Below are 27,364 nucleotides of genomic sequence, written 5' to 3'. Positions count from 1 at the left end.
TTTGTATATACCATGTTATCATTTCTGGTGGAATATATATATGAGCCTTTTACTAGTCTTCTTAGACAAGTTCCGAGTTTAGAGATTTATGGTCCAGTGTTCAACTGATATTAACAGTGGCGGTAATCTTACCTAAAAATAAATGTAGAACGTAGTAGGAACTCCATCATGCATATATTCGTTTGCTGTCCAGCACACTCTGGATTTTGTAGTATTTGAATGTCTCACTGAGCAATACATTACGTTAACCACTTTTACAGGAAGAATAAAAAATTAGTGCAGTTTGCCGAAAAGTATTTCAAGTAGGGTCTGTTACAAAATTTACTGATAGCTTTTATTTGTCTGCAAATGAGAATATTATTAATTTTTGTAATTTTTACACCAGGAATAAAATAATTTTGGGTCAGATAAATAAGCATATGTGTCTACAGTACAAGATATACTAACATATTAAGATATCGATTCCTTGTAATTTGAGTTTTGTTTTGTGTGCCAGGACATCCCATTTCCCAACCATATTTTTCCTCCTCCCTGAAGAAAAATGCCATATTTTGAAATCAAGGAGTGCTGTGACTAATTTTTTATTGTTCTCTTGTAACACTGGAAACTGCACCTCCTGGAGGCAAGTTCTGGTGAAACTCCATTTGACTTATTAGTATGTGCACTGTGTTTTTGTGACAACACAGGTAACAGTCTGAAGAAGACAGTCTGTAGTTTGTATCTTGATGACTTAATTAAGAAATTGATGAGTATTTGCTAAAAGGTGCCACAGTTTTAAAATAGTTACCATCATTTTCATGTATCTTTAAATTGTTTCATCTTTCCTTCAGCTTCACCTTAACTCTTCTGTGTGCAGTTGTCTTACCTACTAATGTCTTCTTTCATTCCTTAAAACATTACCGTGTTCTCATTTCCTATTCAGTTTTCTTTCTTTACGCCTCCTTTCCACCAATGTTATGAATGAATTCATTCTTTCTGGATCTGTTCATCATTATTTGATCTTCTTAAAAAGAATATTAATTTGTAGACTATCACTGATTTAAATTCTTAACTTTCAGGTGTCTTTCTGTCCTCCTCCCCATGTAGATGAACTTATGCAAATAAATTTACAATATTTGCTGAGCAGGACTATAAAGTGCAAAAAATGCCTAAGGGCTTACCAATAATAATCTTGTAATGATTTGCACACAATCGGGAAAAAATGTCAGCGACATTTAATATGTAGGATACAGAGTCATCAGGTCTGATGAAGTAGCTGAGGATATTCCATTCAGTTTCCTTGTTTTCAAGAATCTATTGTTCTATGTAAGTCATTCAGAATATTTATGTTACCTGCAAAGATTTTGACGTCATTTCATTTTTTGATAATTTGTTTAACTGCTGACAAAGATGAAAAGTTTGTTTTTAACTATAACAGCATTCCAGCAGACACTTCTTTTCTTAAAAATATTACTGCTTTATTAAAATTCGAGAGGCTGCATCAAGGGTAACTTGCATCACACCACACTCACTGTCTCGTATGTTATGTCATGACAGAAAATATCGAACAGCATAATGCCCACAGAAAACTGATATAGCCAACCATTCCTTCATGGGGTGCTTCAAGTTTTTAAATGCACAAGTAAATAAATGCAAATGTACATACTTTATTGAACATCGCTAACTGGTGGAATGAGACCGCTTACGCTTCCAACAATCAGGGTGGCGCCTCTTCTGCTCCTGGGCCAGGAGTCGTGCTTCCTCCACAAACTTCTGACGCTCCTCAGCAGGCATGCTACGCCATGCCTCTCCCAAAAGTACACTGATTGCCCTGCAAAGAGAAGGTAAAGACACTGGTACGGAGTCACGTTAAGGTGGACACCACACACAACTGCAAGCTCAGCTACAGTCTGTTAGACGAGTGATTGGTATTAACAGTTGAGGCAGTGTTGCTGAACTTGTCTTATGGCACTCCACGCCTGGTTGCTGCTAGACACATTTTTTAGCAGAAGAATCAAAAGTGTCGAAAGCATGCAGGGCATATTTGTACGTGTGAATTTATTTACAGCTGCTACTTGTAATATATAATTCAAAACAATTGAAAAGAACTATTTAGTATCTAATATCCTGAAATATCATAAAGTCAATTGTCAAATTTCACAACAGAAATAAGACTGTTTTCACAAACTGTTGGAACATTCACCATTTTTGTTTCCATTGTTAAATATTAACAATATTAATTAGTTATACAATGAGTGACAGAATAATTTATCAGTATATTAACAGTTATAATCTGAAGGTGATACTCACAATGTGATGATAGGTTAATGGTATGCTCACTCCTTACATTCCTGAGTGTGTTGTAGTTATGCTAAACAGAAAACATAACCTACATTACTGTCAGATTTAGGACAGTCTTCTTCAGTACTGCTCGAACTATCACTGCTCCCTCTAAGATATATAATTAAATTTACGATGCATGCCTTTGTGTTTGGCTGCCTCTCTGATGACACCTGTGCTGCTAATCACAATTTTTGTCTATGTCTCACTTGTCACTAGATTGACAGCTGCTACAGCGAGATTTTCAGATTCAGAGATTGTGAATTTTTTATTGTGATAACCCTCCAAAGGCATTGAGGTGACAGTGGTATGAAGGAAGCCAAAAACTTTTATGCCCATGCTTTTTACCAACCTCCTCAATTATGTTTATCAGAAATTGTAATTTCTTTCATGCTAGAAATTCGAAAAATTCCACCTTCTTCAAATCTTCTCTGAAATCCACTTTTCATCATTTCTGCCACTGAATTCTATTACCTTCATTATAGCCAAAGTTGGTGTCTTATCATGAACAAAGGAATGATAAGGCACATTGTCCATAATGATCACTGATGGATTCGTTAGATTTGTCGTAATTGATGTTTCAACCCACTTCCGAAAATCCACACAGTTCATCTGTGATAATCATGGGTCTTTTTTGAATGAAACATTAACAAGTAGCTTGGCACAAAACTGTCCGCTGTAGCTGCATGTAAAACATTAATATTTCCTCCTTTTCCAACAGGCGCTGCCTTGGTTCTCTGGCGTGTTACCTCACTCAGGCCTCTATATAATGAATGGCTGGTATTAACCCAAGTTTTGTCTATCCTCACTATATTTTCAAATCTCACACCCATGATCCTGTCCAGAAATCTGCACCACCATGCAACTACATCTGTCCTTTGCATTAATATTTTGCATATGTTAAACACTGAATACCTGAAGCCTATGTCTTTCCTCACTGTAGGTAATGAAAAATTCTCTTCCATTATGACTCATCACCACCCAGCCCAAACCACTATGGACAGAAACTTGAAATTTGCAGAGGGTGTTGATCTTACACTGAACAGTTGTCATTTAAGAAGGGATTTTCAAAATTCCACTACTAAGGGGGTGAAAAATGTCACTATTAAGGCAGTTTTGAAGTTAAACCTACGAAAATTGGTATCTGGTCTCTCGGTCAGAAATAAAGAAATACATGTTCCAGTATTTTTATTTTATTTTTAAATTTAACCCCTATGGGAGTGAAACAATGGGTGAAATCGTTTTTGATAATAAATCATCATTAAAGAACTACCAAAGTAGTTTTAAAGCTACACCTATGAACACTGGTATTTTGCTTCTTGGTTACAAATAAAAGTATATGTATTTCTGTGTTTTTGAAAATTCAAACCTGAAGGAGTGAACTAAGGAATGAAATGTTTCATGAAAAAATTTCATTATGAAAGCATTTTTAAAGCTAAATCTTTGAAAACTGGTATTTGGCTTCTCAATCAGATATGGAAAAATACGTGTTTCACTGTATTTGGAAATCAAACCCTTAAGGGAGTGAAATAAGGCCACACTGATTCACTGACTCATCATCACTCAGCTCAAACTACTAAGGATAGAGACTTGAAATTTCCTGAGGATGTTGACCTTATACTATAGGCATGTCTAAAAAGAAATTCTTTGAGATTCTACTCCTAAGGGGCTGAAATAGTGGATGAAAGACTTTTTGAAAATACATTGCTATTAAGACAATTTTCAAGCTAGAACTATGAAAACTGGTATTTGGTTTCTCAGTCAGAAATAAAAAAGTATGCATTCCAGCATTTTTTGAAATATGACAAAGAAGTGGTTAAAATAGTGGGTGAAAGATTTTTTGAAAATACATCATTATTAAAGAACTAAAGCGCATCTGTAAAATTTGGTATCTAACTTCTCGGTTGGAAACTAAAAAAATATGTTTCCGTGTTTTTGGTAATTCAGCCCCATGGAGTAAAACAGGGGATGACAAGTTTTATGAAATTATTTCATTATGAAAGCACTTTCATAGCTAAATATACAGAAATTTGTATTTGGCTTCTCTGTTACAAACAAGAAAATATGTGCTTCACAGTTTTTGGAAATTCAACACCTACGGGGGTGAAATAGGAGATGAAAATTTTTACAGCTAAGTCTAAGAAAACTTGTATTTCACTTCTCGGTTAGATATAAAAAATATTTGTTAGGGGATGAAAGTTCCCATGGAAATACCTCCACAGGAACACAAAAGGCATGATTAACAAAAACCTTGGACACTAGCTACTAGAATAGCTTTTCAGTCAGAAGTGCATCTGGAAAAAGCCATTCTTCTATTTTAGAGGGTGTTGCAATTTATATATATATATAAAAAAAAAAAAAAATCTGTACGAGCACAAAGTATACACAAGCGAAACAGCAGGCGCTAAGCTAGAAGCTTTATGTATAATGACAAATAGTGTCTTTCTCAAAATTGTCCAAAGCAGTCACCTGCTTCTCTTTCAGCCGCTTCTTTCCTGGTATGTGCAGCCTTGTTGTGCTGCTCTCACCACGGTGCAGTCTATACTGTACTGCTCTTTTCCTATCGTTAAAACAGTGTTCTTGCTTATTTTCAATGCTGTTGCAGCTCTCTTGAAAACCTGAGCAACAGGAAATAAGGGCTCAGCTTTTCTCTTTTCTTTCTCCAAAGTAGTCCCTCACCGACCAAATGAATTTGTGGGCATGGCTGTGTAGAACACTTTTCTTTCTCAATTTCACTTCACATATTGAGCTGGCACTATTTGCCATACTGGACATTGTTGAAAATGAAACAGAAGCAAATGCACTCTGAAAACAACAAACACAAAATAATCTACAAACTGAAATATTAACAGAAATTACGAAACAGCAGCAACGGTTGCACATGAGACACTGACTGGTTCACTTCAGATGAGAGCATCAGGTTTGCAGAGCAGCAGTGTGGCTCCTGCTGCCTGCTTGAATCTGTTGTTGGCTGGCTACCTGCAGCCGCTTGGCAACACAATGACACTAATGAGCTGTCAGTACTAAAGATACATCTCTCAGCCTACTGTGGTATGCATGTGCAAGTTAACTTCACTATCAGTTGGAAAAATTTGTACAAGTATTGAGGCTCGAACGATTTTTCATAATTCAAGCGTTTATGCTCGTGCAAGCAAAGATCAGTTCCTAATTGTTTCTTAGCTGCAGCATGTTAAGCAGTCTCAAACACATTAATAGTGATCTGCTTGACTACTTTATTTGAGCATTTCCTGAGGTGAATAGATTGGACGTAGTATCATCAAAAGAGTAATCGTGACACAGCCGATAATAGCTTGCTTTCTAAACATAATGCAATCAATCTGACTGCCAACAAAAAAGGTTACTCAGGCAGAAATGTCGATTTTATTTGAACCCTCTCCCTTTTTAACACTTTGCAGCAATGCCCATGATAATATGGGCACATCTGGCCTGCCTGTATATGTACCACACGTAAGCCTACAGTCAAGCTTAAACAATGTTTCTCTCTGTTCTTTACCTGTTCTTTGGTTTCCTATGTGACTAAGATTCTCAGTACAAACAGTAGTTCAAGTATTGGTCACTAGACAGTGTTTACTTCCTTTCTTGTGTGTCTCTGGACTGGAGTGTTTCAGCCCTTGTGCACATAGGTGCATCAACATGACAACACACGGTTAGGCCAATGATGAAATTGTTCGTGAGTTATTTTATGACTCTGAGGACAGTGATGTCATCGTTTTTGGAAGATGACATTGCGAATGAGTACAAGAATGATGCAGATTATTTTCAAGAAGAAATTTCACAATTTTTGTGATGAAATTCTCAGTATTTTCATTCAACTCTCAGCTGTAAGTATTTCCGTATGAAATTCCATAGTGGTTTTATTTTCAAATATGACTTTCTGTGATAGACTCATAAGAGAGCAGTCATCAAGTCACTTCAGGGACAAGCATTAATGTTATTCTGCTGAATATCATATTTGAAGAGTGTGGAAGACCAAGTGCAAGGACAAGAATTTGCACTGTATGGACTCTGAGCTGGATGACCGCCGGTTGTGTGACTGATACGGCTGTATTTTCAAGACTATCATCTACTGAAAATTCAATGTCAGTACCCTCATAATAGCAAGATAAATTAAGCAATTACACTAACGGTCAAACTATTACAGGCTATCCATTTGTGACTGAGATGGAGAGATGTGAGATGTGTGTAGAAGCAAGAAGCTGACTAAAAATGTGGTGCAAAGGTAAAAATTAACAGTGTAGTAAGAGCAAAGTCACACAGAAATTTAACATGCATCAAAGTGTACAAAACAGAAAATTATATAATGAAAACTTGCCACCTATGATTACTGTATATAAAACAAGCTTCATTATTAAATATTTTTATGCAAAATAATCAAGCTGCTTTCTGAAAAATTTTCATTTACCCTTGACAATTTTTTTCTGTTTTCAAAAACAATGGTTTTTAAAAATTCACAACATATCAATTCAAGAAAAATGTAGTGCACAAGTTTTTAAATTCGAAATGTACATTTTCCATTAATGTAAAGGTCACTATTATACTAAAATCTTTCAAGAAGTTACGACTGCTTAGAATATGGCAGACAGGGTCTTGTTTTTCAGCATGGGCTTTTGTGTTATACCTCAGAATTCGAAGTGTTGATGATACTTTGGGAAGAAATAGGAAGCAAACAATGGATATAAAATTTCATAAAGTATATGAAAGACCAAACTAATTAAAATCGGTGATCACTAAGGGGCAGTTAACAATTCATTGTGATGTTGTTAAAATCCAATTACAGAGCTGAAACACTCAACTGATCATAACAGTACTACTCCCAAAGATGGGGATGGCATTCATAATTACAGCTTCCACAATTGTACAACCCTGTGCTTATGAATGGTTTTCACATTGAAAGACAATGTACTCCTGCTGTAAGTCAAAATTCTTATCATATGTTGACAGTACTCTTTTCTAACCAGACACACTGAAAGCTTAGGTTTGTAAACCCTATTTAGTCAACCAAATGCATGTTTATTGTTTTCAGTTGTTTGTCTTATGAAATTTTCATCACATCTTCACACATATTACTGACATGATTTCCACATAGCTTAATTTAATTCAGGACATTACATCATGCTCTGATAATTCAACCTACTTAGCTTACCCACTACAGAATTGTTCTTCAGCTTTTTCAGTAAAATCACCATCATCATCTTATTGTAGGATTTGCTGTCATTTAACAGCTTCTGTAACTCTACCTTCTCATTAAAGAGTGCAGTTTATTGTGACTAAATAAAAGGTAATAGAATCGTTAGGGTTTTAGGTCCTAAAATAAATATTGTAGAAGCAATCATGTTTCTAAGTTCCTTATTCTTATTTATTTATCAAACTTTGTGCAAAAAGGTGCATGGAAAAAGAAGCTATATGTGTCTCATTATTGGAGTTCCTTCAATTCAGTTCTTCCCAAATATTATCCGGGATCAGAATACCAAAGTCCCAGAGGAACTTGCACATGTTGGTAGGTCCTCCAACAACCCTCCCCACAGTGTACCAGCTATTCAGGCCTGAAGAGTTTGGGAAGGCTAAACTTTAGCAGAGCTATGTCAAAACCATTGTCACCTGAAACCTGAGTTGTTCTGAAAGTCAAATCCTGGGAAAAATATGAGCAGTTCACAGCTGAAAACATGCCAGCAGATACCTCAAGTCTGTAGTCAATGTCATAATTTGGTAATCAGCAAGTATTTGTATCATCAGTAACATATTTAATCTCTAGTTTGTAGTATACCGTCTTTACACCAGTCACAAAGAAGTGGGTGTAATGAGATAATTTTCAAGGGATACAAAGATTAATAAGTTATTTAGAAATATAAAAGATAACAAGTAACAAACAAGTAATACAGACAAAATTAAGATGGACACACACAATCAAATGGTAGACACATAAGAAGACAAAGCATTTATCTGGTTGTATAGTGTAACAATTTAAAGCTTTGATAGCCAAAAGGGAGAGTACAGAACCTGGTAGATCTCATGCATGGCAAATACAATGAGCATGTTTCACTAAAATTACATTATTGTAGGAGGAATATCTGTCGAGCCCAACTATTGATGTATGATATACACTGGAAAAAATCACTGTTACATTTGTGGTTGGTTAAAGGCACAATTTAAGGTAAATCTACTCTGTCATCACTGAATGGAACAAAGTAGTTATACTCCAGAGCTAGAAATAATTTCATTGCAAAACTGATTTAAAGGTGAAATTATGTAAAACATGGTATATCATAAAAAGAGCAATGGAGCCCAGTACAACAGATTATTCCTCAACTTACTGAACTTAATAAGTCTTTACAAAATTAGGAGGGGGGGGGGGGGGAGGGTGGTCATGTCTTTAAGTACACCGATTTCTTATTGAATTAGATTTTTCTGTAGAGATGTTATGTTCAGAAAAGAAAAAGAAAAACAATATGGTTATAATTTAATGCCCAATTTCTTGATATGGAAAATATCTAAATAATTTACAGCAAAAGTTGAAGAATGGTGATGACATAATACCTATTGTAGCAAAGCAAAATTCAACTGAGAAAACTAACAAATTATGAGACAGAATTGTTGGCCAGTATTTACTATTAGCAGGCGAAGTGTGTAGTACTGCCAATACATACACTTAAAAGTAAGTGTAGTGGCACCAATGTGGAACCCGACCAGATGGTGCAACATTACCACTGACCACTGTGGCCAAAGTAAGTGTAGTGGCACCAATGTGGAACCCGACCAGATGGTGCAACATTACCACTGACCACTGTGGCCCACTACTCAGATTGTGCTTATCTCAAGAGACCACTCTCCAATGGATCTTTCATATATGCTGGCCCAAGGCTGGCCACTGCCAGTTGAAATTCGACAGCTGGTGGTCTAGACACTGGGTTGATGATCAACAGCCAGACACTGGGTTGATGATCAACAGCCGCATTCAAATAAGAGCAAACTCACAAATTGTGATTGAGGTTTGCATCAGCTGTAGAATATTTCAGAAGAAATGAAAACTTGTGCCAGACTGGGACTTGAACCCAGATTTCTCGTTTTTCACAAGCGGCCGCCTTAGCCATTTCGGCTATCTGAGCATATGTCCAGGAGCGGTCCAAATCTCCATTTGTCCTGCAGTGTCTTATACAGAGCACTGCAGTATTTCATGTCATTACAAGGCAATTATGAGAGAAAACAATTTCTCACCTTGCCCGGAAATCATGATAATACAGAGCGTGCAGTAGGGAAAGTAAACACCAGAGCACATGCAGATTTGGGGCAACTGTTCATGACAAGCAGAAAATTTGAGCTTGAGTCCCAGTCTGGCACAAATTTTCATTTGTTTTGAAATATTCTACAGCTGATGCGAAACCATAACCGCAATATGCGAGGCAATTTCTATATAGCAGAAATGCGTGACTGTGGACTCTGTTAATAACTGGCTTTACTTTATGCTGTATGGATTGCTCACTTATAACAGTTTGCACTGCTCCGAGGAGCGTCGTGTAACATACCTGACAAACAAAATGAAGTGAGTCTCCTTTAGTTTTGTGTGTAGATTGCCTTTACAAAAGTGAGACACTCACTAGCTTTCAGAATTAATAATTTCTTCCTCGAGAAGGAGATAGGAATTAGCTGGGGAAGGCCATACTCCAGTTAAAATAACTTTTTGATAGAGATTTCAGTGGTCAAGTGCTGGCGGCCAGCCCCCAGCCAATGGTAGTTTTTTCTCAAGTGCCACATGTTCACTGTGCTGCCTTTTCTGTAGGTACAAAATGAGCCGTGTGAAGCATGGTTGGCTGTACACTGGTCACACTGCTCCACAACACTGCAATCTGTCATTCACAAAGTTATTTTATTCCAGCTATAAAAGGTAGGGCAGGTCACTCAGACCCCAGGGTGAATGGGATCCACTTGAACCTTTGCTGATCTATCCTTCTAACCACTCTGAGGAAGGAACTATCATACCTGAAAGCAGGGAAGTGTCCCACTTTCACTTTTATGTGTTTCTTATCAGCAGTACTACACATTTCTCATTCTGAAGACAAGTCCTGGCCAGCCGTTCCGTCTCCTAATTATTAATATAATTCCTACACTCTCAGTCACTACTGGCACAAATGGTTCAAATGGCTCTAAGCACTATGGGACTTAACATCTGAGGTCATCAGTCCCCACTAATGGCACAAAGAAGTACTTAACACATTCTTGCATCAGCATTTGTAAGGACAGTCTTTAACTGAAGTAAGAATTATGTCCCGCATGTAAATGCTACACCATCATTAAAATTTCTAAGTCACGCCAATGTCAAATTAATCAAACAATGGAAACTCCAGGTAGGAATATCAACAATGTAAGAAATGATAGATTGCTACTTACTGTAAAGAAAACATGTTTAGTTGCATACAACCACGATTAAAAGACACTCACATACAGCTTTTGGGCACAGCCTTCCCCAGCAAACACACACACACACACACACACACACACACACACACACACACACACACACACACCACCAACTCCAGCATCTCAGGTGAAAATGCAACATTACGTGGGATACAATCAGCAATCTGGAGGGGGTGGGGAAGGGACAGTAGTGCACCGGTGGGAAGAGAGACGAACACTGTCTGGTGGCATGTGCAGGGGCTATACTGCCAACATGCGCAGTGTCAGGAGATTGTGGGGCGGGGAGGTGGGAAAGAAAGGAACAAGAAAAGGAGGAAAGATGGGCATCGGCAGAGGGCTGCAAGTAAACAGGGTGGGGGATGAGAATGGGGAGGAGATGATATGGCAATGGGGGTGGAAACTGTTGGATGGAGGGTATGGGGACAGTATGTTACTGTAGGTTGAGGCCAGGATAATTACAGGAGCAGATAACGGGTTGTAAGGATAACTCCCATCGGCTCAGTTCAGAAACGCTGGTGGTGGAGGGAAGTATCCAGATGGCTCGGGTAGTGAAGCAGCCATTGAAATCAAGTATGTTATGTTCAGCTGCATGTTGTGCCACACGATGGTCTACTTTGCTCTTGGCCACAGTTTGGCAGTGGCCGTTCAGCCTGGTGGGCAGCTGGTTGGTAGTCATACCCATATAAAAAGCTGTGCAATGATTGCAGCAGAGCTTGTAAATGACATGGCTGCTTACACAGGTTTATCGTACCCCATCAGGGGCCAGGCCATCTGTGAAAGCAGCCACGGCATTTACCAGTGCTGCTGCAATCCATTGCACAGCTTTTTATATTGGTGTGACTACCAACCAGCCGTCCACCATGATGAATGGCCACAGCTAAACTGTGACTAAGAGCGAAGTAGACCAACCTGTTGCACAACATGCAGTTGAACATAACACATTTGATTTCAATGAGAGCTTCACTACACGAGCCATCTAGACTCTTCCCTCCACCACCAGCTTTTCTGAACTGCGCAGACAGGAGTTATCCGTACAACACATTCCTGCTCCTGTTATTATCCTGGCCTCAACCTACAGTAACATACTGTCCCCACACCCTCCCACCCAACAGTTTCCAACCCCCCTGTCATATCATCTCCTCCCCATTCTCGTCTACCACCCTGTTTACTTGCAGCCTTCTGTCAATGCGTCCACCCATCTTGCACTGCTCCTCTCCTTTTCTTGATCCTTTTTTTCCCAACTCCCTGCCCCACAATCTACTGATGCTATGCCTATTGGCAGTATAGACCTGCACACTGCACCAGACAGCATTCATCCCTCTGTTGGGTGGCTCTGCAAGCTTAGTGATCTTATTCTGTTTACAATTCCATGGAATGAACAACCTGGCTGGTACTGACAGGTTCATTTGTATCTGTAATGGAAGGAGTACAGGCAACTACTTACCATAAAGTTGAGGCATGGAACAGTCTATGCACACATACACATGTTTGAAAACATTGCTAAGTCATTGAGTAATATTGTTCTTCAGATCAAATACAGAAAAAACACACAAGTGCGCATACGCGCACACATGCACGCGTGTGTGCTGAATGCGTGCATGCCCCACACGCACGCACGCACGCAAACACACACACACTCACTCACTCTGTCCTGGCTACTAGTTATGTGTAGTCTGTATCTGTTATCTCTGGAAAAGGACACTGTCCAAAAGCTTAGCAATGTTTTCAGTACTGCCTACGGATCACTCTCACCTACACAGTGAGAAGTTACCTTTACAGCTTCTACTATTTTTATTCCACCTAGGGATTCCTATTTACTCATTTTTACATATCTAAAACAAGTGTGACCTGTTAATAGAACCATAAATAAATTGTTATTAAATACTGTAATTGTGTCACATTTATCATCAATGGCAAGAATAATCACATTTTCATTGCATTCAATTACAGGAGGAACTTCAGTCCTCCTCCATCTGTTAGGTGATACACAAAGTTCCAGTCACATTACTCACCTATTGTCCTTGCCTGGGTGCGACTGTATAAGTTCAAGTCTGTAACGCTTGGCAAACAGCATAAATGCATTCATAGGACGTTTTGCCCGCTCTGTTTCTGGCCCAGCTGCAGGGGAGGGCACTGGAGATGAGATTTCCACTGCTGTGGAAGGTACTGGCACTGGCTTTGGAGACACTAGTTTGTGCCTACTTGTTGGTAACTCCTCAGGAGGAAAACTAAACCTGTAGAATTTAAATGCAGTTGTGTCCTGGAGCTGACTTTAAACTATTTTTAATCTAAATGTCTCAAACACAAAGCATAATTTTGTAAGAGAAACACAGATCTGTGATAACACCATACAATCAAAACTTACCAAGACTGCAGAGGATTGCGATCAATAATATAGTGACTAATTACATTAATGAAACAATGAATTTTGGAATTTTTAGTTCATTATTCACAGAATATGGCTGAAAAATCAAGATATGTATATACTGTTATGTTGAACACCTTCCTTTGCATTGCACATAGCTCATGGGACAAAGGTGAGAGGGAGTTGTCATCACTAGTTAATAAGAAATGGGAAAAGGCACCGAGTCACTTCTGACTTCAAGAATGGTCATTAAACAGATGAATATATAATTAAAGGCCAATATTACTAATATTGATCTGTTGTTGAATAACAGAAGACATTTTACGTAATGTATTATGACTGTTTCTGAGAATAAAAATTTCTTTCATGATAAAACTGAATTTTGAAAGCAGATATAATCCGAAACTCTGTTTACTCAGTTTAGTCATGATATTCAGAAAACAGGAGATGTGGTTCACTGATTTATGTCATATCCCTTGCAATCTGGAAGATATTTAACACAATTACACAGTGTTGTCTACTGTACAAAGTAGGACATTACGAATTGGACCAGCTTTGTGATTGTATTAGACTTCTTAGAAAATATAACACAGTACTTTGTTTTTAATTGGAGGAAACTGTGATGTGTGAAAGTAACTTTCAACCTGTCTTAAGGTAGTGTTATAGGACTGTTACTGTTCATCATAAATGACCTGTTGGATAATGTCAGAAGTTCCATGAGGCCTTCTGCAGATGATGGTGTTGTTGACATGGATTGACATGGTACAGAAACTGGCAGCTGAATCTTGTCATGAACAAATCTAGCACACTATGCATAAATAGCCTCACAGATCTATTACATAAATGGTGATCAACCACTGGAACTACGGAATACATCTTACAAAACTGAAATGCATTTACAAAGGAGGTAGTAATACATTTCTATTTACATCAATAAACACTTCTGTTGAGTGCATTTTGAATGTTGTAGCTTCCGTGTGTAAATTTACTATTCATTCAGCTACCGTTTTTCTGACTTTAAAATTGGGAAATGTGCAGGCCAAACTCGACATAAGTGTGTGTTTGTAAATGATGGACTCTGTAACTCAATACTATTTTGTAGAGCTTCAATATAATTATGAATGTTATCATACCTGCGAAAACTGTCACATATATCTGGAGATTTCACTGTTACTGCTGGCCAGCTACTGCCAACAGATGCGGAGCTGTTTCTTGGAGGTGGTAAACATATATCTCCTGGTTCTAATAGGTGACACGATACACTGTATGCATGCAATACTTCATCTGGGCATACAGCACACCAACCTAGTCAGAGATTTTTTTATGTTTACAAGCACAATAATATCAGTTAAAATTATAACCCTTATTGCATACTGAATGAGGTTTCCTGTTAAAGAAAAACAACACCTTTTTTCCTTAACTGATGTGGCTGTGTTTTGGTTACCACCACCATTTAGTCTGATAAATATTTATGTACCTTTATTACTAACCAACTCAAAGAACAACAATATGGTACTTAGATTTTTAGTGTGTGAATCAACCAGCAAATGTAAGTTTAATACTCAGAAAAACGTGTTTTAAGTGAATGCTGGTAAATGTGAAACCAGCCCTCAACATGTAGGTATTCACTACCATATGATATTTTATGTAACCTCCAAGGACTGTAGTGAGCTGCATGCCTTTAATGACTGACACTGTACATACACCATCCATCCAAAAAGTTCCGAGTCTGATTTTATTCCCAGTGTGTACACAACATCAGCACAGTAACTACCATGGTAGCTTAACTAACCATTGTAAACAACAGATACGCATTCGACAAATCAGTTGTGAGTAGGCCATGTTAAGTAGTGGATGGGTAACCGTAGTGTGTCGATGTTGGGTCACAAATCACAATGGAGCAACATCTCTGAATCACACATTCAAGAGATTCTCCAGAATGTTTTGAAAAAGAGAAAGGTGGGTGCAAAATCTGTCCCACAAATCTCGACTGTTGAACAAAACAATGGCAAGTGGAAAAAATGGTCACATTACGGGATTTGACATCAATAAGAAAATACCACAAGATGACACAGGACATAAATTCACATGAAGTGTCAACACTTTGACAACAAAACTCACATTCAAGCCAATGTGACATGCTAGTTGAACAACATGCAAAAGAAATACTTTTCTGACAGCTTCACAAGGTAGTACGAATGCTCTGTGTGTTGTACTCAAGTGAGGAAAGACTACGTAGAACACATGAAACATTAAAATCTCCATCTTAACATTTCTCTATTTTTTTATTAATCCTGCCTTGAAACATTTTGGACTGGGTAAACAGCTTCATAGTGCCAAAAAGCTGTACATTTCTCTTGCAAAGTATTATTAGAAATAGTATTGTAACAATGATAAATATAATATTAATTTATACTAAGCAAATATCTTATTATGAAAGGGAAATAGGAGAGAAACAGTAAACCTCTACATTAAATTATATGGTGTTCATCCCAAGAATAAACCTGATGTAAACATTACACAATGTATTCTACCATGTTCACTGGTATCACATGGAATTTTTGTTTCACGTGGAGCAGAAGCCAAGCTGCCTCGACTACAGTCAAGTGTGATAATAAGGATGCGTTTTATGCTGTGCATTACATGCACATTGACTAAACAATAACACAGGACAACAGCTTTAATGGCACATTTAACTTGGACAGCACTGACCTGCAGCAATGTGAACAGTTGCAGTTAAGACATAGCTTTGAATGTCATTTAATTTTTAAAGAGAATGAAATAATATTCAGCAAATCTCCTGCAATACTGCACACTTCTTAGGGGACCAGAACAGAAAGCGCAACAGGCTCTCATTCTTAGCTAACATAGTATTCTACCACAATTACAAACAAGAGTGATGAAAATTCCTTGAGTGAGCTATGTATGACGTAAAATGATTTTGCAGGGATTTCACCATACAGTTAAACAATGAAGCTACTGAAGGTATTACTTAAGCTACTCGTTTGATAATCTCTGAACTCCTTCCATATCTGAATCTGAGAAAAACATGTCAGTACCAGAACTGACATCTGCTATGTTGATAACGACTCAATCAACAACATAATACATGGAGCCATCCAAGTGCACATTTTCTCCTTCATTTTTACTTGCCATTCTCTGCCCCACTATAATTTGCCAGTGATCTGTGACAAAACTTCATGCATTAGTTCGGTACATCTAGCAGCTTAAACGTCTTGCTATTTCTTGCTACAAATCCCTTAACCTGGCTCCAGATCAGTTCTGTAGCATTTATATTGCAATGGTGCAGTGCCAACTGTAAATGAAAAATTGTTTTTTATGTTTCTACGATGCTTATCACTCTAGCATTTGTGAGACCTTGTCTGTGATATAATACAATAGAGATAGCCCAAATAAAGAGTACTCAATTTTTCCATTTTTGTCCTAAAATTTTAATATGTTACTTTTTCTTAATTTAGACAATCTTTTTTAACAATCTTTTATAAAATATAAATAATTAATAATTTATATTTTCAATAAAAACTGGACTTTTATAAGCAATATGTAATTAGAAACAAGAAGACATGCATTTTTCATTAAAAATTATAACCAGATATGTATTAATTAGCATAAATTTGATGAATTTTAAGATGTATGTCTCCCAAACTGAATGAAAAAGAAATACCAAAGCAAGACTTGAAACTTCGATTAATGGACTAGATGAGACAACCATTCTAAAATGCTACTGATTCAGCTATACATCCTGTTTTAGAAAACACCTTAACTGTAGAAATTACAATTCCTCAGAAAACTTCAAAACCGATTTTTTCTGTAAATTTGCGAAAAACTTTGAGAACAATTTGTTTCTTGCCACTTATTAACTGTGTTCTACATGTGTGTTTTACTATGGAGCAGGAAGTGCTTGGTTGGTTGTTTTGGGGGGAGGAGACCAGACAGCGAGGTCATCGGTCTCATTGGATTAGGGAAGGATGGGGAAGGAAGTCGGCTGTGCCCTTTGAAAGGAACCATCCCGGTATTTGCCTGGAGCGATTTTAGGGAAATCACAGAAAACCTAAATCAGGATGGCCAGACGCGGGATTGAAGCAGGGAGCAGTGTCAGCCGTTTTGGCAATGTGTATTAACAGTTCGATAATCAGAGCACAATAGTACAGAGACTGGGACTGCACACGATTTTTAAAACAAAAACCTCATAACTAAAACATGATTACGGAAAACATTGATAGCTATTAATACATTAGAATATCATTTACCATTAAAGTTTCATTTATTGTAACTTAGTAATGAGATATCTAATACACCAGTAAGGCCTACATCCAAGAGTATAACAACATTAGCATATCTATGGTACGGATTCTTGTCTTTGTTTACATCAGGTATATTCATATGATGATGAAAGTATAGCCAAAGTTATTAAAACTAAAAATTTCACTGCATCTTTAATTTAAGATAAAAAATTTAGTGATTTAATTCCTTATATCAATATTAGAATGTAAGGTAACTGCTTAGAGGAGAAGGCAGAGGGAGTACATAGGTACATCTTTGTTACGCAAAAAGAGTAAAGTCTGTAAGCACTTTTATATGTACAATATGAGAAATGTCAGATCAACAAAAAAGTTATATTCTATAGGATACTTTTAACTTTTTATTCCTACAATAGCAGCCTATACTTTAAAAGAATAATGAACTAATGGAAAATAAATAGTGGGATGCAAAAAATGGAATTAGTGAATTATAGTGTACACAGATTTGTTCGCTTGTGTGTGTGTGTGTGTGTGTGTGTGTGTGTGTGTGTGTGTGTGAGAGAGAGAGAGAGGTGTGTGTGTGTGTGTGTGTGTGTGTGAGAGAGAGAGAGAGAGAGAGAGAGAGAGAGAGAGAGAGAGAGAGAGAGAGAGAGAGCATATGCACATAAAACATACAGAGAAAAAAATGGAGATGGACAGAAAAGAGCATCACTGTTGTAATAGTCTACTTCTTACAATATCCTTAAATAGATCAACATTTTAGACAATACAATTCAACCAACCTTTATGATGTGTGTAAAATGTCTGTAAACGAGAACATCGAGCAGTCAGATCACCTCGTTCCCAGCGGAATGCAAGTACAGTAGACACACCATCTTGTGTCCGTTCTTGTTCAGCTGCCATTTCTAGGCGTAGCCACTCACAGCGATAGCCCGAAATTTCCTCAGCCCGTCGCCATGTTGTATCACCACTAAATCGCACTAGTGTTCCTAGGACAACAAACTAGTATCATGTACAATCTATATAATGTGTCAAAATTTAGCACTGTTCAGTGCAAACGTTTGCAACAGCTAGATGCAGATTTTTGAAACTCCATTCCATACGTTATGCTTGAGTGCTCCTTGTTTACTTATATACACTGCACTAAACAAAAAATCTTTGATCACAAAAATAGTAATACAAGAGAAAAAGAATACAATCCAAACTATTATCTGCAGCAGACCACCCCCCCCCCCCCAAAAAAAAAACCTCCAAAGAAGAAAATATAAAAAAAAGGGTCACGTGAAAGCTGTGACTGCTATCCTACAAAGTGCAGTTCACTGGAGTCAGAGTTATTCCTAGCTGATTGTTGCCTACAAAAATATCAAAGCCAACATAAAGAAACATTCAAGGAGTTCTGCTTTTCCCTTCCAGTCACCCACACCAAAGTACAGCAATTTGACAGTCAGAACTAAGAACTCAGTTCAGTAAATGGACAATCTTATGGTTCACTCAATAAAACACTGTACCTGAGGAATGTTGTTACTAACAGATTCCATGTAACTATTTACAACATATACCACACTGACTAAATTACTGTTAAAATGTCAACATGGTAAAATGTTGTTGTTGTTAACATGTGTTATGAACACAAAAAGTACTAAGAAACACTCTGAAAATTTTATTAAAAGCTACCAAATTAATAATATAAAACTCCTTTGATTATTATTGTTAATTTTTATATGCTTTTATTTTCTAACAGATTAAGTTGCAGACAGGCACAATTAAGAAAAAAACACTTACACATTAGCTTATGGATACAGCCTTCGTCAGAAAAAGAAACACGCCATTCATTTACACAAGTAGGCACACCTCGTGCACACATGAGCGCCATCTCTAGCAGCTTGGAGCAGAATGCCAGAGGTGGTGGTCATGCGTGTGTAAGATGAGCTTACTTGTGCAAATGAATGTTGTGTGTTTCCCTATCTTTTTCTGGTGAAGGCTGAGGCCAAATGCTAATGGGTAGTTGCCTTAATTCTGTCATTCTGCTACTTGTATTATCTTTACAGTAAGCATTAATCTATCTTTTTCTTACATTCTTGACATTGTAATGAGGAGTTATGATTGTTTTTTTTATTTTTTAATGAGTGTATGTGTGTACGTATGATCTATCTCCTCATCAACCACTACACCAATGTTAACCAAACTTTGTACATGTAACACTTCTTGTCTGTAAAAAGGCACTATGAGGGTAAGAACCACTTAGCTCCCGTTTAGGTGGGAGTGACAGAGAGAGGGGCTATGAGGAGATGGACTGAGAGAGGGGAAATAGAGAGATAGAGGTGGAGGACGTAAGAGATGATGGGGAGAGGGGGGAGAAGGAGATGGACAGAGAGCTGTGGGTAGGAGGAGATGGACAGAGAGAGTCATGGGAAGATGGAAACAGACAGAGAGAGGAGGGAGGAGGAAATGGACAGAGAGATGTGGGGAGGAGACTGACAGAGACACACAGGGAGGAGGAGACTGACAGAGAGAGGAGGGAGGAGGATATGGATAGATAGTAGTTAGGAGGAGGAGATGGACAGAGAGATGTTAGGGGGAGGAGATGGACAGAGAGATGTTAGGAGGAGGAGATGGACAGAGAGATGTTAGGAGGAGGAGGAGATGAACATAGGGAGGAGGGAGTCAGATACAGACAGAGAGGGCAGAGGAGGAGATTGACAGAGAGAGGAGAGAGGAGAAGGTGGACAGTGAGATGTGGGGAGGAGATTGACAGAGAGACACGGGGAGGAGGAGATGGACAGAGAGACGTTAGGAGGAGGAGATGGACAGAGAGAGGAGGGGGGCAGATACAGACAGAGAGGACCAAGGAGGAGACAGACAGAAAGGGCAGAGGAGGAGACAGACACAGAGGGCAGAGGAGGAGACAGACAGAGAGGGCAGAGGAGGAGATGGTCAGAGGGGGCGGGCGAGGAGGATACGGTCAGAGCAGGGAAGGAGGAGATGGTCGGTGCAGAGAGAGAGGAGGATATGGGAAGAGAGGGTGGAGGAGGAGACGGGCATTGAGGTGGGAGAAGGAGACGGACAGAGAGGGGGTGGAGGAGGAGACATATCAAATTCTCTGCCAGGGTTTCGACTACCTCTCGTCATGCTCTGAAATGAGGAATGTCCTATCCACTATCCTCTCTACCCCTCCCACAGTGGTATTCTGCCACCTACCAAACCTACACAATATCCTCGTCCATCCCTACTTGTACCACACAGCCAAATAAACTCAAAGTCTACCTGAACAGTTCCAATGGTACCAACCAACTACTTTGTCATCCTCAGACAATAGGTGTCACTGGATGTGAATATGTAAGGGCATGTGGTCAGCACATCACCTCTTGGCTACTGCCAGTTTTTGTGACCAGAGCCACTACTTTTCAATCAAGTCTCTCCTCTACTGGCCTCACAAGGGCTCAGTGCACCCCTACTGCCAACAGTTCCTGGCAGATCTGAGACCTGGACAGCCACACACCCAACTGCTAACCAAGCCCAGCAGTGCTTAGCTTCAGTGACCTCATGGGAACTGGTGTTATCATTGTGGAAAGGCCACTGGCCCGCACGGTCGAATACCACAGATAAATATAATGTCCTTTCTGGAGTTCTATGGAACAAAAAAAGCAGAGATACAGACATACATGTGTGCAATAAGAGTGACATACGAGCATGGGGGTCCGCAGAAATTTATCTAAGAGGGGGCAAGAATCAAAAAGTGCCTTTACTTATACAGCTTTTGTGTATATGTCAAGAGCCGCAAGATAAATGGTGGTTGCAGGAGTGTGCGATGTGTCCTGGTGCTGAAGTGGTGACTGTTGAAGCGTTACACCTTCAGGATACTGACAAAGACGTAACCTATGCATTGTGGGAGAGAGGAGAGTTGATGATGAAGACAGTAGAGCCAGAGAAGTTTGTTACAGAGGTTAGGCATTGAATCATGAAAGGAATAGCTCACCATCACATCTGGAGGATTCAGAGACAGCCCATAGTAGAAGTAAAATCAGCCACATCCCAGAACACTAATACATTAGTTCTTCATTCAGAGTTTGCTGAGAACTGATCTGTTGCTTTGAAGAACAAAATTCTAAGTTACCACTGGCACACATCACAGGTGCCAATATTCGCATGTGTTGCTCACTTCCTTGGACCATCACACTTTTTTCCTATTGTCAGTGATGATCAAATCCATGGCAGTGCACTTGCAGAACCTGTTGTGACCCAAGAAATAAATTTGACAGGAAGTCACAAAATTACTGTATCTTAAATGGTTGAAGGATACCTAGTCAATATTTTTTTGAAGATAGATTACAAAAGCCTGATTCATTAGTATATGCAAAGTACACATATTTATATTATTATAATAAATGTGAATGGCGGAACTCTTTCAAAACGAGCATCAAATTAGTCAGTAGAAACAACTCTTCACAACTCAGGACTGAACCGTAATCTTACAACACATTATTGTGTAGCCACTGCAACTGGACTGCATAACTTGTACCTCTAAGGCTGCATGTCATGATGGATTGTGCACCATTAGTTTAAGTAGATTCCAACACTTTTTCAACAACGATATTATACAATTTTTTCATCTTCTCGCAAAGAAAATGGTAGTTATTCTCCATCTGGGATCATAGATGAAGTATAGGAGAATGCTCCTACAGCCTTCTCTCTACTCTACTACAGTCACACTGCTTTCTATAACTGAACGCAATCACTTCGTGCAAGACAAACACTAGCCGGAAGTCGAGATTAAATTGAGCAGCAAGCAAATAGGTTACCTTGTGGGAATTGAGGACCGATGCCCAGCAGGTATACTGCAGCTGTGTTTGTAATGTGCTGGGTGTTAGAACAGCCTCTTTCTATACTTTGCCAAGTTCTATACAAGGAAATGACAGAGAAAAGTTCTGTAAAGGTTCATATCTGCCAAGATTGTGAAACAGTGCCAAGACAGTCGCCACAGCTGCCTGCCAACCGATGCCAGGGTATTTTTCCTTGGACTTTTAAAGCTAACTCTGTTGTTTAGTAGAAACACAGTGCCCCTCTTGCCCCTCTTGTGGATGCCTAAGCATATGGTTTTGGGTGGGTGAAGCCACAGGTAAAAAGCTAGTTATAAATAAAATTCACATTTAATCTCAAATCACACAGGTCAAGAGTGAATGGTTACAAAACTATTTCAGAGGTTGCTACAAAAAATAGATGTTGAAGTTTCACACGATACCTCTCCAAAACTACAATATTTTGATTTTCTGATGATTCATTAAAATGCTACAGACCTCTCTAAATGAGAGTAATTGTGAAAATGTCATAACAAAAGGGAAAATGTAAAAACTGTAATAAAGAAACAAAATGTGATAGAGATCTGACTTTATTTTCAATAAATACTTTGTTCCTAATATTAAGAGACATGATTAACAAATAAACACCGCTCTCTCCTTCTTTTTCTTTTTTTTTTTTTTTTTTTTTTTGGGGGGGGGGAATAAACTGTAAAAACTTGTAAGTTTTTCAAATTTATGTTTTGAAAATATGAATAGTCACAGGGTATTAACTGTCTTGAGAAATGATAAAGAGGAATGACTGCTAACTGTCAGCTATGACATTACTGGATGAAATTCTTAAATTGTCAAAAATATTTATACATAAAATAGAAAGGATCTGAAATTTTGTTTATTTAGAAATTATTTTCTCCAAAACTCCTATCCTAAATGTTCCAAAAACTTCATGGTATGTTAGTTGGTCATTTTACTTGTGGAATGTACAATAAGAGAGGGCAATACTTGAATCTACAGAACGTGGGAAATTTTTAGGTACACCTAGCTCAACTCTGAAGGTCAAAACATCATGGAAACTTAAATATTTAAATTGATCACTGATTTTAAGTAAATGTAATGCAAAACTGGTATTTCTTAATCAAAATAATTACATTATAAGTAAGTGGGAAAACAATTCATAATTTTGTTCGAAAGCATTTTATAACAAAAATGAGATACAGAATATTTATACTCATTTTCTTTTTATGATATTATTCACAAATTGTTATTGTCTTTTGTCATGATTTTACTTCTTCACAACTTTCCATGAATTAAAATTGCCTACAATGTAACAATCAACACTGCACAAAACAGTTCATTTGTTTGTTTCATCTGCTTCTCATTGAACTTGTATAGCCCAGCTGAATTTGCATACAGACAAGAATGATCCAACAAGAGCAGTACTTGGGAAAAGGGAACTGCACATTGATCTTTTGATGATGGCCATTTGAAAGCATTAGCAGGACCATGATGCATCATTAAGAAGATTATAGAAGACGGTTATTTCTGGCAGCTCATGAGATACACTTATTATGTGTCCTGCCCACCACTGATTGTCATACACATAAGGAATGAAGTGACTCATTATAAAGTCTTCTAATGTATACTGTGGTCTCTGCATTTAACACACAGTAACAGGCTGCATTTTGTGGAGAATTGTTTTTGCAATGTACATGCCACTTTGGGATGCAACCCAGTAGCGACTTGATTGAATTCTTACCACAGGCTTCATAGCAGATCACTTTTCTCTCTTTTTTTAAATGGAATTCCCTTAATGTACTTTCATTTCTCTTATAGCAACAAAGGCTTCATGCTAAAGATTAAATCTTGTTGTAAGATGTTTACAGAGAGACCTCCTACACCATCACATGCATTTTTTCCATGATTTGTTGCTGAAAATATCCATTTTTTTTTGTCTTAATTCCTGTACTACAGCGTTGAATAAGCTCTTAAAGCTGAAAGCAGTTTTTAAAAAGGGATGCTGCACCATCAGTCACATGTTTAGGAAATGCATGGCCTCTGGATGCTATGTCATGAATTATCATGCTGATTGCTTAGAATGCAAGTGCACTGCCATGAATTTGATCATCACTGACAATAGGAAAACAGTGTGATGGTCCAAGGAAGTGAGCAACACATGCGAATATTGGTACCTGTGATGTGTGCCAGTGGTAACTTAGAATTTTGTTCTTCAAAGCAACAGATCAGTTCTCAGCAAACTCTGAATGAAGAACTAATGTATCAGTGTTCTGGGATGTGGCTGATTTTACTTCTACTATGGCCTGTCTCTGAATCCTCCAGATATGATGGTGAGCTATTCCTTTCATGATTCAATGCCTAACCTCTGTAACAAACTTCTCTGGCTCTACCGTCTTCTTCATCAACTCTCTTCTCTCCCACAATGCATAGGTTACGTCTTTGTCAGTATCCTGAAGGTGTAACGCTTCAACAGTCACCACTTCAGCACCAGGACACATCGCACACTCCTGCAACCACCATTTATCTTGCGGCTCTCGACATATACACAAAAGCACCATGTCCATCTGTTACTTTTTTCCTGTGATACTTCTTATGGCAAAACAAACAAGTTTCAAATTAGTGCTGTAAACACATGTGCTTACTTCATGCACTGGTTGGTATTTTAACCATTTTGGTCGTAAGGATTTTGTGAGACCAATTTTTAAATTTGGGTTCTCCTCTTTCTTGAGGAGATATGCTTCTCTTATTGATGTACTCATATATCTTTTTACCTTTTTCACAATTCTCACTAACAGAGATAACATCACCCTGGTTAGGACTTTGCCTGCTGCAATCTTTGTCATCACATAGGTAATATTCCAGAGCAACAGTAAGCGTATCATCTTGCAATAGATGCCCACAGTAAGAAGCTGGGCATGCCCAAACACCATTTAGTGTCAGTAGCTGTACCTTCTCAGTATAGGTGGCTGCTGAGATAGTAGTATTTAGGTTTTGAAACCACCCATCAAATATCATGCACATATCACTATATTCAGGTTCTGCACCAAGTGCATCTACATTATACACTTCAGAGAGTTTTGAAGATGTTGCTTGTGTAAAACTTGTTTCAATTTCTTTCAATTTTCTATTTACATTCTTCTTACCTTTCCTGGACATTTAAGGGGGGATATAGTAGGGGCTAGGGCAGAAATGCTAACATGCAATGCATCAATAACTTCACATCCAGGAACACAAACATCTGCAATGTCTTCTTCAGTTTCACATTCGGGTGATGGTGATTGTTCAGCTGTGTTGTCACTACATTTCGTCTTGTAGTGAGAGACCCACACTTCTGGGTGACTTTCCTGAAATCCACCCCTTTTCCTAGACCTGTCTTATTGCTCACTTCCCTTAACGTATATTATTATTTAAGTCAACTATGCTTCTGCTACTGAATGACAGCAATCTCCTCAAGTATCTGAAAGGATTACATAATTTGAATTTTCTCAGTTCAGTGTCTACATCTTCTACATTTCTTTTTCCTAACACTACACATTCAGTTTTCTGCATTCTTTTTTCTTGGAATTCCTTGAATTCTTCAGTTTTTGCAGCATGTAGCGTGCATCACCAATATCTTCAGCAACAATAACCTGATTTTCAACAAGAGAAGGATGTACAAAGTTTTATCATCTGGGCATATTCCCATTTTGCAGCAATCTTTTCTCCATCTCTCAGGAGCTTCCTGTAAGTAGTTTGTAAATAATGTTGACAGAACAGAAACTATGATTGGCGGGGAAATTATGTTTAATCCTACAAATACAGCCTGTGTAGAATTTCTATATAGCTTTAACTTGTTTGTGCAAAATGCTCCCATTTATCATACTAGTACAAAACTTATTTTTTTGGGAACAAACAACAGCAACACACCCTAACAAAGGAGTATCACAGGGCTTAGCTGTAGCTGAACTCAGCTACATATAGTGGCACAGGACCAACAATAGCACACAGTCTGGTTGGAGTCCAGGTAGCAAGTACACACAACATCCCAACTCACATGGAAACAACACACAAATGAACACCCAGAAGGACACCATTAACATATGAAGTCGTTGAATGCGTGTAAAATTTCCTCTTTATTGTTAGTTACTGTGCATCGCCGTGCCTTCACTGGTGGAATGTGCTGTCTACCAGATGAAAATTGGTTTTATTTTTCTTCACACTTTATTGTTTCAATTGTTCCTCTTGTACATTGATATATTCTCTTGGAGACATGTCTAGACAGTTTTCTTTAGTTCATCATATTTCATAATGTGATTATTTTCATTTATTCAAGATATCATCTTCTCTTTAACCGGCAAACCAGACAAAAAATTTGTCAGGCCAAGAAGACATCAACTAATACAATTTATCACAGTCTCTAGTCTTCATAATTGACTCAGTACAACAAGGAAGAGGGCCCACAAATTTCTTTAGGTATGCCATACCCATCTGAAGCCACTCAGTCATAATTAGATCCCAAATAGCTACGAATTGCCACAGGACTTTCTTCATGTTGTCTCTGTATTTATAAACTGATCAATATTATGAGAACAATTAGTACAACACAAACCATGTCATGACAATTAATTAAAATATAGGCTACCCGTTACATGAATGATGGTATGGTGCAATCTAGGAACAAAATTTAAGAGTAAATTGTAGTTCTACCTGGCTGGAAGCAGTGCCACACTGGAGCAGGCCATGGACAAGAATGGAGATCCTCACGACTACTGGTGAGAGATGCTGGGCTCATGAGAACTGAGCTCTGTGCCTGCTGTGTACTTGGACTTGCAGGTGGCTCCACTTTTACTGTGGTGGCAGTAATAATGGCTTGTGCCGGTTGCTGTGGTGGAGTAGGTGGTGGGGTGACATCTGAATTCCATGAAAAGCTGTATGCCCTACAAAATATTTGTAAAAAATCTTCACAATAAAAACTGTAAATAAAAAAAATCTCTAAAATTTGTATCATTTCAGTGGCTTGTGTTAACAATCACAATACAAGATTAATATTTTGAGGTTATACTACACCGATGGAAAAAAATTTTAACACCAAGAAATAATTAATGTTATTTTGAGAATACTTTCATCTAGGTAACATATTTAAGTGATTAACAATGCAAGATGATAGGCCAATGTAAGCATGACACAAATCAGTGAAA

The 27,364-nt window shown here is 38.1% G+C and overlaps 1 protein-coding gene across 2 annotated transcripts in view; it reads right to left on the bottom strand.

Annotated features, from left to right (window-relative positions):
- Positions 1-1,363: 1,363 nt before the first annotated feature.
- The window catches only part of LOC126195120 (HMG box-containing protein 1-like), a 69,256-nt gene continuing 43,255 nt past the window's right edge, over positions 1,364-27,364 (bottom strand). For both annotated transcript variants that reach the window (XM_049933610.1, XM_049933609.1), the window contains exons 3-7: positions 26,874-27,103; positions 18,162-18,368; positions 14,251-14,422; positions 12,765-12,986; positions 1,364-1,810 (exon numbers count right to left, since the gene is read on the bottom strand). In XM_049933610.1, the coding sequence (XP_049789567.1) occupies positions 1,660-1,810; positions 12,765-12,986; positions 14,251-14,422; positions 18,162-18,368; positions 26,874-27,103 (982 nt within the window). In that variant the 3' untranslated portion in view covers positions 1,364-1,659. The remainder of the gene's footprint in view (positions 1,811-12,764; positions 12,987-14,250; positions 14,423-18,161; positions 18,369-26,873; positions 27,104-27,364) is intronic.

The sequence above is a fragment of the Schistocerca nitens genome, chromosome 7 (assembly GCF_023898315.1).
Source record: "Schistocerca nitens isolate TAMUIC-IGC-003100 chromosome 7, iqSchNite1.1, whole genome shotgun sequence".
NCBI lineage: Eukaryota > Metazoa > Arthropoda > Insecta > Orthoptera > Acrididae > Schistocerca > Schistocerca nitens.
The sequence above is the reverse complement of the archived record's forward strand: the minus strand, read 5'-3'. Positions and strand labels throughout refer to the sequence as shown.